We start from the raw sequence: 13092 nt of genomic DNA on the forward strand, positions 1-13092 counted from the left end.
CTGGAAAGCTCTCCACGGCCCAGCCCTCCCTGCCTTGCTTATCTCATCCTCCACAGCTCTGCCCCTCACCCACAGGAGGCTTCCTGTTCCTAAGACAAGCCTCAGGGGTGCTGCCCTTGCTGTTTCCTCGGCCTGGCTGCTTTTCCTCCAGGTCTTTAGGTGGTGATTGATTTCTTCTCATCATTCAGGTCACAGCTCAGTTGTCAACTCCTCAGACCTTCCAGAAAATGCCAACTAGAGTTCTAGCCCCACCCCCACCATTTCCATATTCTTCGTAGCACTTAGCACTCTTAAATGTCTTAGTCTATATATAAATGACTATATATATACATATATATACACACACACAAACACTTTTTTTTTTTTTTTTTGCCAACTTCCTTGTCAGTTTCCCTCATTCAAATATAAGAGCAGGCACATTGTCAACCTGTTCACCAGGACATCCTTAGTGCCTAGAATAATGAATTTGGGGGATAATAGGGGTTCTGTGTATATTTGTTAATTAAATGAACTAGCCCAGTGAGCTGGACTGATAAAACAATCTTCAGAGTCAAAAGCACTGAATGGTGCAATCAGTGGACCCGCAGTCTCATTTTGACTTCACTGTTGAAGGCCAGACCTTGCCTTCAAATCATTAGTTCCTTCTTCTAAATTGACATGTGAGAAAGAACGCACCAAAAGAGGCCAAAACCATTTCCTAGCAAAAGGCATGTGAAGACAGCCCAAGTGAGAAGACTCATTTCTGTGCTGAGACCTAACAGTCTTTACTGTGCATTCCCCATCGCTGATGATGGAGACTCCACCACAATGCCTGGCCTGCTCAATCTAACTGACATCTTGAGCAAATTGACCTGCTCCATTCACCCACTCTCAGAGTCCAAGTCCTGGCCCTGCAGCTGGGAGATCCCACAAGGATGTGCTGCCGGGGAACCCATCCCTCACTCGCTCCTTGGCATCAAGTTACTCAACTGGAGAAGACTGAAGTTTGAATGTGTCCCCTGAAAGTTCATGTGTTAGAAACCTAATTTCCATTATAACAGTATTAAGAGGAAGAATCTTTAAGAGGTAATTACGCCATGAGAGTTCTGTTCTGCCCTCTTGAATACATTAATGCTTTTATCGTGGGAGTGGGTTAATTATCTCGGGAGTGGGACGTCCTTGCCAGATGCTGGTGCCATGCTCTTGGACTTCCCAGCCCCTTGAACCATGAACCAAACAGACTTCTGTTCTTTATAAATTACCCAGTTTGTGGTATTCTGTTGTATCAGCAGGAAATGGCCTAAGGTAGAGGACCCCCCTTTCCCAGATGAAGGAGTCACCAAGGGTCCACATATAAAAGCTCACAGGCTACCAATTCTGTTCATTGGGAGCCAACATCCACTCTTCTCAGCCCTAGTATTTGCAGATGCCTGGTCACGAGGTCCTTCTGCAGCCACACCACTCAACTCAGTCTGACAGTTTTCCTTCCTTCTTCCCCACACCAGATCACTTTATTTCTACCACTAAGTAGGCACAAGAAAAAAAGAGGCTGTTTTAACTTAACTCCATCTTTCTTCACATTGTTTGACACCTGAAATTAGTATTTTGCCTAAGTCACAGAAGCCCATATAGTGCGTCTTCAAAAAGAATGTTACGTTGTGAATACACATGACAGAAAGTCCACTTTATATATCTGAATTTCACAAACTTAGGACCTATGCTCTTTTGTTCTCAAAACAGGCTCATTAAGTTAAATTATAAGGGTCAGTTGGGGGAAAAAAGTTTGAAAACGGGGCGCTAGTTTGCTGCTTTTAAACGTCATTACTCTGACTAGTTTACTATCCTTCACTGTCATGATCCAATGTTTCTGTTAATTATCACGAATTAGCTGATTCGATGACTCCTGCTAGTTTTAATTTGCTGACTATGGTCATCTTATAGGTTATCAAATGCCAGTGAAGTACCATGCAAAGTACACCAGGCTACCAAGACAAATAAACATAGTTTCTACCTTCAAGGAGCTCACAGGCTACTGAAGGAGACAAAAATTTAAAATGAGTAATAGTATGAGGTCATAACTTCTCTCACAGAAAGAGGCTCTAGTTGTTGAGGCCATAAAATGTCATAGATGAGGAGCCCTAATTCAAATATGTGTGTATAAACAAGAGTGTGTGCACAGGGATTAGGGAAAACCCCTCAAGGAGGTGACTCTTTTTTTTTTTTTTGAGACAAAGTTTCCTGTTGCCCAGGCTGGAGTACAGTGACGCGATCTCAGCTCACTGCAACCTCTGCCTCTGGAGCTCAAGTGATTCTCCTGCCTCAGCCTCCCAAGTAGCTGGGATTACAGACACTTGCCACCATGCCAGGCTAATTTTTGTATTTTTAGTAGAGATGGGGTTTTGCCATCTTGGCCAGGCTGGTCTTGAACTCCTGGCCTCAAGTGATCCACCCCCCCCTTGGCCTCCCAAAGTGCTGGGATTACAGGTATGAGCCACCGCACCAGGCAAGGAGGTGACTCTTGTATTAGCAGTGAGCTGGGTGGATGAGAGAATGAAGGGGAAGGACGCAGAAGCTGCACGGTTACAGAGGCATGAAGAAGCATGCCTGCTCCTGGAGGTAAGAGGTGCAGCACGGCTACAAAGTCTGAAGTGTGGTAGCCAGCTAGAAAGCAGAAGGAAGGAAAGTTCGAGAGGTCAGCAGCGCCTACATCCCCAATGGCCCTCTGATGCCGTGCTGGGGAGTTCAGATTCTATGACATGGGTCAGGGGTTACAACTTCAAACATGTATTTCTAGAAGCCGGCTTTGTGCCAGGCATATTATTATAGAACTGAGAGACATAGTGGTGAACAAGAAGGATAGAGTCCCTGCCTTTGAGCAATGTATAATCTAGTGAGGAAACAGTGACATAAACAAACACTTAAAACCATTTTTGGTGCCATAAAGAGTACTATGATGGTGTCTGGGTAATGGAGGACACTTCCAGAGGAGTCAGGTTGAAGTCTGAATGATGTGGCAATGTGAAGATTTGTGGACAGAATATTCTTGGCGAAGGAACAGCACAAGGATTGCCTTGAGACAGAAAGGAGCCTAGCATGTTGAGGCTGAAGTGCAGTGCAGAGTGAAGAAACTGAGGTCGGAGCACTGGGTGAGCAGAGGCACAATCACATAGAGCCTGCCGGGACCCGATCAGGAGGGCAGGGAGCACACATGAACACAAACTCACGGTGTGTGGAACCGGGTGGTACATGGCCAGCTGAGGGTAACTCTGGCCTGTATCACCCTATAAAAAATTGGTCTCAGTGCAGCTAGATCTTGTGACTTTTCAAGAAAAGCTAGAAATCCAGGTTTTTAAATATTAGCAATGAAATAAAATTAAAAACCAAACAGAATACCATGCTGGGCACACAAAGCTCATCGGTGGGCAGATTTGGTCAGTTTGAAACCTCTGCCTAGTGTGGTCAGGGTACATCCCATCACACTGGGGCCTAGGAGAGTCCCACGTTTATGACTTGTACAGCCACGTGCATGAGAGTACATCTGACCAGAATAAAGAACGAGAAAAGGCAGTACTATGGTTTGGATGAGGCTTGTCCACACCAAAACTCTTGTTGAAGTTTAACTACCAGTATGCCGGGTGCAGTGGCTCATGCCTGTAATCCCAGCAGTTTGGGAGGCCAAGGTAGGCAGATCACCTGAGGTCAGGAGTTCAAGACCAGTCTGGCCAACACAGTGAAACCCCATCTCTACTAAAAATACAAAAATTAGCCGGGCATGGTGGCAGGTGCCTGTAAACCCAGCTACTCGGGAGGCTAAGGCAGGAGAATCACTTTAACCTGGGAGGCGGAGGTTGCAGTGAGCCAGGATCGTGCCATCGGACTTCAGCCTGGGCGACAAAAGCAAAACCCCGCCTCAAAAAGAAAAAAAAAAAAAAAAAAAAAAAGTTTAATCCCCAGTGCAGCAGCATTGGGAGGTGAGGCCTAGTAGAAGGTGTTTGGGTAGTGGGGGATGGATCCCTCATAAATAGATTAATGCCAACTGGAGAAGAAAATGAGTCTCCTTCTCTTGGGAACGGATTAGCTCCGGTGAGAGTGGGTTGATGTAAAGCAAGGATGTCTTCTGGGTTTTGCCCCTCTACACATGTTCACTGTCCCTTGGACCTTCCACCATGTTATAAGGCAGCACGGAAGTCTTGCCAGAAGCCAGTGCCATGCCCTTGAGCATCCCAGCCTGCAGCACTGTGAACTAATAAGCCTCTTCTCTTTGTAAATTACCCAGCCTCAGGTATTCTGTTCTAGCAACACACAACACACTAAGAGAGGAACAGAAGGCAGGTTTGAGTTGAAGGAGAGTGATGATCACACTGGTATGCACGGCAGATTATTGGAATAACACATATGCCTCTTGGGAAAGAGATCTGGGACTAGACAGAGAGCCTTTAGAAGCAGTCAATGTGTTTTTCTTTCTTTCTTTTTTTTTTTTTTTAAGAGATAGGGTCGACCAGGCATGGTGGCTCACGCCTGTAATCCCAGCACTTTGGGAGGCCAAGGCGGGTGGATCACCTGAGGTCAGGTGTTCGAGACCGGCCTAGCCAAGATGGTGACACCAAGTCTCTACTAAAAATACAAAAATAAGCTGGGCATGGTGGCATGCACCTGTAATCCCAGCTACTCGGGAGGCTGAGGCAGGAGAATCACTTGAATCTGAGAGGCGGAGGTTGCAGTAAGCCGAGATCGTGCCACTGTACTCCAGCCTAGGCAACAAAGCAAGACTCTGTCTCAAAAATAAATAAATAAATAAAAAGAGATCGGGTCACGCTCTATTGTCCAGACTGGAATGTGGTGGTGCAATCATAACTCACTGAAGCCTCGAACTCCTGGGCTCAAGCAATCCCCCCATCTCAGTCTCCCAAGTAGCTGGGACTACAGAGTGTGCCACCATGCCCAGCTAGTTTTTTGTTTTTTAATTTTTTGTAGTGATGGGGTCTTGCTATATTGCCCAGGCTAGTCTTTAACTCCCGGCCTCAAGCGATCCTCCTGCCCTGGCCTCCCAAAGTGCTTGGATTACTGTTCAGCCAACCAGCTAACATTTAAGTGGTGGAAGGAAGTAGGTGAATCCACAAATAAGCTGGTGAGGAATGGCAAGGAAAGTAGAAAAACAAAATAAGGCAGGAAGCCACTGGCACAAAAGCTTTGAGTCCTTAACAGTGTAGCAGGGTCAAGGAGACTAGGGTCCTAACAGTGTTCATGGCCCCATGGGATCTTAGAGGATAAAATTGTGAAGTGATAAAGTCAGGAATCAGGACTGCAGTGGGCAAAGGAGTGAAGGGAAGGTGAAGAGGGAGAAACAGTGAATGGGGCTGATTCATCTAAGAAGCATGGCTGCAGAGTCAAAGAAACAGCCAGTTACAAGGGATTTGAGGTCAAGAGAAGGTTCTGCTGTTAGATGGGTGAACTGTGTTCATGTGCTGAAGGGAAAGCTTCAGTAGAAATCAAGGACAGACAGGGGGCAGTGGCTCACACTTGTAATCCCAGCAATTTAGGAGGCTGGGATAGGAGGATCGCTTGAGCCCAGAAGTTTGAGACCAGCCTGAGCAACATGGCAAGACCCCATCTCTACAAAAAATAAAACTTAACTGGGTGTGGTGGTATGCGCCTGTGGTCCCAGCTACTCAGGTGGGAGGTGGGAAGACCACCTGAGCCCAGGAGGTCAAGGCTGCAATAAGCTGTGATCACACCACTGCACTCCAGCCTGGGCAACAGAGTGAGACTCTGTCTCAAAAAAAAAAAAGAAAAAGAAAATCAAGGAGAAAGATGAGCTAACCGAGAGGTGGAAAAGAGCAGGGGTAGAGGGAGCTGGGCTGGGGGAGGGGAGGAGGAGGAAGGGATGCATCCAGATCACAGCCTTAGACAGGGCCACCATTTCTCACCTCCTCTGAGATGAGAGTAGACAGGGAAGAAATGTGGAAAAGTCTGCAAGTCAAGAAAGAAGGTGGAAGTTAGCAGAGTTCACATTGACCTATAAAGTAGGAAGGAAGGCAGGAATGGAGTTAGGTGCTTGAAAAAAAATGATCATTTGGATTAGACACTCTGGGGAATTGGGATACTGACTGAGGATTCACAAGAGAACGGCTTGGCAGCACAGGGCCCAGCTAGGAAGAAAGAAAGGGCACCATTCAAGTGTTCGAGGACTGTGAACACAAAGGAAAGAGAAAGGCAGGACCCCTGACCCCAGTGAAGAAGGCAAATGAAGGCCAAGAACTGGCTTAGTGCAGGGCTAGTGAACTCTGACAGACTCCAAGGTTGTAGGCCAGATCCAAGTGCTCTGACTACACATTCAAAGCACTCAGATTCCCAGGAATTTCTTTTTTTCCTTTTTTTTTTTTTTTGTAGACAGGGTCTGATTCTGTTGCCTAGGCTGAAGTGCAGTATCATGACCTCGGCTCACTGCAGCCTGCCTCCGCTTCCTGGGTTCAAGTGATTCTCATGCCTCAGCCACTACAGTAGCTGGGATTATGGGCGTGTGCCACCACACCTGGCTAATTTTTGTATTTTTAGTAGAAACAGAGTTTTGCCATGTTAGCCAGGCTGGTCTTGAACTCCTGGCCTCAAGTGATCCACCTGCCTCGGCCTCTTAAAGTGCTGGGATTACAGGCGTGAGCCACTGTACCCGGCCAGATTCCCAGGAATTTCTGATGGTGCAAAATAGTTACCTGTCAAAGGCTTCCACCATCGTACAGCGAGGCTGCAAGGACTTGGTTCTGATGTCATTGGTAATGTTTTTCCTCTCCTTAAAGTAGCGGCATGAGCCCTGGATGCCATCCTTATTCTCTAAGATCATATGAATGGGATAGACATCCTCCAAAGCCACCGGGTCCCTCCTAGACTCCAAAATTCCAGTTTCCAAATCAATTTCTTCATACCTAAGGAGAAAAACACAAATATCAAAGCCCAACTCAGCTTCAGATATAATGCGTGCTTGGCTGTGTTCTTTTGACAACCTCCAGCAGAGATCAGAGACAAGTGAGATCACTCAGTTTTCCTGCCTTATAAATGCAGATAATCTTGACAAGCAGGTTCCTGCCTTTCTATCCCACAGAACGCAGACCTTTCCAGGACTCCCCAGACTATTCCAGAAGCTGGGTGCTGGGACCTAAACCTCCTTAACTGGCCAAGTTATGGGCTTTTGTTTCCCTCCAAATCTGGTGCTCAGTCTCCAAACCACCAAGTTGGACGAAATGATTCAAGGCTTTCCTCCTCTTTTTTGAGATGGAATTTTGCTCTTGTTGCCCAGGCTAGAGTCCAATGGCATGATCTTGGCTCACTGCAACCTCCACTTCCCGGGTTCAAGCAATTCTCCTGCCTCAGCCTCCCAAGGAGCTGGGATTACAGGCATGTGCCACCACGCCCAGCTAATTTTGTATTTTTAGTAGAGATGAGGGTTCACCATGTTGGTCAGGCTGGTCTCGAACTCCTGACCTCAGTGATCCGCCCGCCTCAGCTTCTCAAAGTGCTGAGATTACAGGTGGGAGCCACCACAAGTGGCCAAAGCTTTCCTCCCTTTAAGATCTCATCTTTCCATCTCTCCTTAGTTATCTCTCTAATATCCTAATCCATTTTCATGGTTTGCATTACCGCCTGCATGTTAACAAGTCTCACCTTTGAATCCTCAGTCCTTTTTCTCCAAATACAGATCCAATGTCTTCACTTGTCTATTAAATGCCTCCCATTCCAAATATGATTGCCTCTCCCCAGCTCCAATTAAGTCCCTTCTTTCCCCTCTTACTACCGCTTTCTTCCGTGTGCCTCTTACAACAGCATGGGGACATTTTTCATTTGTGCTTCTTTTATGCAGTTAGCCAAGCTTGTCAAGTTTTCTTTCTTTTTGGAAAAAAAATACATACATATATATATATATAATTTTTTTTTCCTATGTTGCCCAGATTGGTTTTGAACTACCGGGCTCAAGTAATCTGCCCACCTCAGCCTTGCAAAGTGCTAGGATTACAGGTGTGAGCCACCTTGCCTGGCTGCTTGTCAAGTTTTATTTTGAAATCTCACTCACATCCTACAGTAGTCTAATTGCGGCTAAATCCCATGTACATGTTTCAGCCCTTTCCTTCCTTGCCCCCTCTGTGTTATCTGTACTATTTAACCCTCCATTCCTTTTTTTTAAGAGACTTGAGTTTTGATCTTGTCACCCAGGCTGGAGTGCAGTGGCACAATCTCGGCTCACTGCAACCTCCGCCTCCTGGGTTCAAGCGATTCTCCTGCCTCAGCCTCCCTAGTAGCTGGGATCACAGGCACCTGCCATCACACCCAGCTAATTTTTGTATTTTTAGTAGAGAGAGAGTTTCACGATGTTGGCCAAATGATCCACCTGCCTTGGCTTCCCAAAGTGCTGGGATTACAGGCGTGAGGCACCACACCCAGCCCAACCCTCCTTTCTTAAATCATCCTGTCTCCTCCCACACTTCCAGAACACCACTCTGACCTGACTGTCCTCTACCTCTCCAGCCACACCGCCTCAGTCTTCTTTTGAAAGTCCTTCACCCTCCATCCAGCCTTGAAATGTAGGTGCACTGCAGGACTATGTCTCAAGACCTCCAACCACACTACACTCTCTCTTAGGGCTGATCTTAGCCAGCCGCTTTAATTACCAGCTGCTAGGAATGACTCACAGATGTCTAGCTCAGTCCCTCCCTCTGGCCTGCTTTCACTCCCACGAAGCCAGATGTTTACTAATTAAGACTCTTCACTTGGACAACTCAAAAGAACCTGAAGCTAAATGTGTCACATGTCTCTTCAGCAAAGTCCCCACCTCCCCCAGACTCAACCCCCACACTGTTCTTCTGTGTTCCCAGCCTCAGAGATGAGAATCAGGGTTCGCTCAGGTGCCCAAACAGCAGCCTACTATGTCTTGACTGCCTGTGCTCTTCATCCCCACACCCACCATGGTAAGCCAGACCATGACTAGATTACTAAAAATCTCTCAACTTCACTCTTTGCCCCTAGTCTGATCCTCTCTTCAGTGACTTCTCACTGTCCTTTTGATAAAGGATAAGCTTTTTTTTTGAGATGGATTCTCCCTCTGTCACCCAGGCTGGAGTGCAGTGGCACAATCTCACTGCAGCCTCCACCTAGCTGGGATTTCAGGCGTCCACCACCACGCCCGGCTAATTTTTGTATTTTTAGTAGACATGGGGTTTCACCATGTTGGCTGGACTGGTCTTGAACTCCTGACCTCAAGTGATCCGCCCACCTCTGCCTCTCAAAGTGCTGGGATTACAGGCTGATAAACTCTTTAAGTAGGTTAAAAGTCTTGATTCCAGTCCAATTTGGCTAAGGGCAGAGTAAATTCTGAACTCAGACCTTCCTCAAAGTCTGGGTTCTTCCTTTGCTAGTTGACCTTTAGCATGCCACTTGACCCCTCAGGGCCTCGATTTTCTCTTCAGGAAAACGGGGAGAATATTACCCATCTCCTAAGGTTTCTGTAAAAATTAAATAACATGTTGTATTAAGGATCTTAGCACAGTCCTAGCTATTCCTCATTCCCTACCTCCAATTCCACACTTCAGCCACTTACTTCACATTTGCTGTTCTCTGTCCAACAGTCCTCTTTGCCAACTGGCTGCCTAAATCCAACCTTTAAGTTTTGTTTTGAACATTATTTTATTTTTGAGACGGAGTCTCACTCTGTCACCCAGGCTGGAGTGCAATGGCTCAATCTCAGCTCACTGCAACCTCTGCCTCCCAGGTTCAAGTGATTCTCCTGCCTCAGCCTTCTGAGTAGCTGGGATTACAGGCATGCGCCACCACACCAGGATAATTTTTGTATTTTTAGTAAAGATGGGGTTTCACCATGTTGGTCAGGCGGGTCTTGAACTGCTGACCTTGTGACCCATCCACCTCAGCTTCCCAAAGTACTGGGATCACAGGCATGAGCCGCTGCACCCAGCCTGTCTTGGACATTATTACCTCTTGGAACCTCCCCTGACCCTCACAATATGGCTTAAGAGCACAGACGCTGGAAATAGCCTGGGTTCAAATCAATTCTTAGTCACTTACTGCCCCCAGAACCTTAGGTTACATAATTCCTCTCTGTGACTCAGTTTCTTCCTCTGTAAAATGAGGACGATAACAGCACCTACCTCATAGGTGAGGATCAAGTGAATTTAATCTCCTGTTTAAAGGAGTTTAATCAAGTGAGGATCAAGTGAGTTTACGCTCCTAAGCTTCTAGAATAGGTTCTTAGAACAGCAATGTGGCTGGGCGCCGTGGCTCACGCCTGTAATCAGAGCACTTTGGGAGGCCGAGACGTGCGGATTGTATGAGGTCAGGGGTTCGCGACCAGCCTGGCCAACATCATGACACCCCATATCTACTAAAAATGCAAAAATTAGCCGGGCGTGGTGGAACATGCCTGTAATCCCAGTTACTCAGGAGGCTGAGGCACGAGAATCGCTTGAACCTGGGAGGCGGACGGTGGTTGCAGTGAGCCGAGATCGCGCCACTGCACTCCAGCCTGGGCCACAGAGAGAGATTCTATCTCAAAAAAGAAAAAAAAGAACAGCACCTCACCCATAAAGTCCCTGATAAATGTCAGCTTTTAGCATTACTGCTAATTGTCCTGATACGCAGATCTCGAGTTGCCCTAGGCTATCTGCACCGAATGAATATATCATGAGGGTCTGTTGATCTCAAGAGTCTCCAGTCTGGCTCTAAAGTGTCTTCCTGCTCCAATCCTATCCTCCAATGTAAAGGAAACATTCTTTTAAGCCTGAAGAATATCCCCAATCCTGTTCGCCATTACCCCCAAAACACACACAGGGACAAAACGGGACATCACTAGATTCTCCCCCTCCCCCCGCCAACTCCATCAGACTCCAGGGCCCTGCCAGGCCTGAGGGACCCCAGATTAGCCTTACCGCCGCGCCCCAACTCAATCAACAGGCCTCCGGTACTTGCACGGCCCCACTCCATTCCCCCGCCCTGTCCCCAGCTCCATCAGCCCCCGGGCCCTGCGCCCGCCCGCCCTCCCGCCAGGCCAGGCCGCCCGCTGACCGGTCCTGGAGCTGTAGGTCGGGTCGCTCCCGAGGCTCCTCATAGAAGCTGATGCCCGGGTGCGTGGCGAGGGCCCGCCAGAGAAACTCCTGCGTGCAGGGTTCCAAAGGCAGCGGGAAGGGCGGCACTCGCGTCTCCAGCCGGCTCCACAGCGCTGGCAGACACAGGCCATCGAGCCCCTCCAGAGCCACTTCGTCCAACAACGACTCCAGCGCGTCCATTGCTACTTCAGTCGGCGGCGCCAGGGGCGCATGCGCAACGCACCGCCAAGGGCCTTGGTCCAGCGCGCCTGCGCACAACGATCCGTGTCCCGGGGAGGTGGGTCAGACCCAGGGTTCGGAGGAGGAGTTCCAGCGCGCCGGCATGACGTCACTCTCAGGGGGCGGGCTCAGTAAGTGGCGCTCCACCGTCATTGGTCCGGGGCCCCGCAGTAACCAGGGGAACTGCAAACAGTGTAGAGGCCGCTTCCGGTTCGAGCTCCCGGAACCGCCGCCTCTAGGGATGGACGGTGAGTGTCTGTGGGCCCCTCCGGGAGGTCGGGCTGTTATTCTCCCATCCTTCCCGAGCGCGGTTTGGGCAGAATCCTAGGCCATAAACCCCTGGATCACCACTTCCTGACCCAAGGGGGTCTCCGAAATGAGGGATAGGGAGGCTTAAGTGGTCCAGAACGCGGAGGAGAGCCTGGGGGAGTGGTCAGTGCTGTGGCCATTCTGCCCGGCTGTGGTCGTGAAGGAAACCGGTACTGGCTGGGAGCTCAGTGAAGGGATGTAGGGTGGGGAAGGAGAAGTAGAGGTCTGAGGAGGGTCTTGTGAATGTTGGGATGTGGAACTGTGGAATTTGGGAGTTGATATGAAGATAAGCTTGATCGTGGGAGTGCAATCGTCAGGTGCTGGGAAAGGGAATTGGTGTGGGGGTGAAGGGAGTTTAGGAAATACTCCCTTTTTGTGCCTTGGCGTTAATAATAATAGCTCCCTTTAACAAAGTGCTTTCCAGTACCAAGAACTCTGTAAGTACTCTTGGGCAACACCTCGCTAAGCTTCATACCAGCCTTTTGAGTTCAGCGTTGTTCCATTTTACAGATGATGAAACTGAGGCTCAGAGGTGTTAAGGAACTTGCCCAAAGTCAAACAACCAGCATGTAGCAGAGTGAGTGAGAAACCCAGACACCGTGTCTCTGGAGCTGAATTATGGAGCTTGAGATTTGGACCGGTTTTGAGGGTCCCTTTGTTCCAGAGGTTGTAAATGCAGATGTCTGCAGAGGAGAGTCTAGTGAGCCGGATTGAGGCTGTAACTGAAAATCAATTCCTCACCTGAAAGGAAACCTGCTCACCAAGCACCAGCTGATTGTCCTCATGGGGTGCTTCTCAAAAACAGGGATGGCCAGTCACTCTGAAGGCCAGAGACAGCTTGTGGGCCCCCATTTAGGGATCCCTGGTTAGAGTCATGGTATTGACAATTGGAAGCAAATGGAAAATAGGCTATTCTGATATCTCACTTTGCAGATGGGAAGACTAAAGTCTAGAGAGACTGGTAGGGTCTGGGCTAGAGTCCAGATCATTTTTCTAATTACAGCACTGTCCCTCACTTCTCGGGAATTTGTTCCTGGGGAATCCACATTCTTTTTATATTCACTGAATGTAGTGTGGAAAAAATGTTTTTAATTGAACATTCTGTCATATGCTTAAAATATATCTTTGCCCTTTGTACTTTAGAGGTACTATAAAATGTGCTTTACCATTTTGCCCTCTGGAAAGGTCAATGTAATGTTGCTATAGAACGTCAGTTCTCATACCTTTTAAGCCTTGGGACCCCTGTATACTCTTACCTCAAAGAGCTTTGTTTACGTATATTTATGATATTTACCATATCAAAGATTTAAACTGAGAAAATCTTAAAATGTCCATTAATTAGTTCCTTTAAAAATAATAAAAATTGGGCTGGGCACGGACTTGTGCCTGTAATCCTAGCACTCTGGGAGGCCGAGGCAGGCGGATCACTTGAGGTCAGGAGTTCGAGACCAGCCTGTCCAACATGGTGAAATCCTGTCTCTAC

General features: G+C 48.0%; 2 protein-coding genes across 20 annotated transcripts in view; one reads left to right on the top strand and one right to left on the bottom strand.

Annotated features, from left to right (window-relative positions):
* GTF3C1 (general transcription factor IIIC subunit 1) overlaps window positions 1-11277 on the bottom strand; it is an 89860-nt gene extending 78583 nt beyond the window's left edge. Inside the window, 2 exon segments of the mRNA NM_001131080.1 lie at window positions 6690-6899; window positions 11041-11277. Of these exon segments, the coding sequence (NP_001124552.1) occupies window positions 6690-6899; window positions 11041-11261 (431 nt within the window). The 5' untranslated portion in view covers window positions 11262-11277.
* A 187-nt stretch (window positions 11278-11464) lies between these two features.
* Window positions 11465-13092, top strand: part of KATNIP (katanin interacting protein) — a 230359-nt gene continuing 228731 nt past the window's right edge. For 11 of the 19 annotated variants that reach the window (XM_054533684.2, XM_054533683.2, XM_024233849.3 and 8 more), the window contains exon 1: window positions 11465-11548. In XM_054533684.2, the coding sequence (XP_054389659.1) occupies window positions 11542-11548 (7 nt within the window). In that variant the 5' untranslated portion in view covers window positions 11465-11541. The remainder of the gene's footprint in view (window positions 11549-13092) is intronic. The other 8 variants (XM_054533685.2, XM_063717224.1, XM_054533688.2 and 5 more) reach the window with 2 other exon arrangements.

This window comes from Pongo abelii, chromosome 18, assembly GCF_028885655.2.
Source record: "Pongo abelii isolate AG06213 chromosome 18, NHGRI_mPonAbe1-v2.0_pri, whole genome shotgun sequence".
Taxonomy (NCBI): domain Eukaryota; kingdom Metazoa; phylum Chordata; class Mammalia; order Primates; family Hominidae; genus Pongo; species Pongo abelii.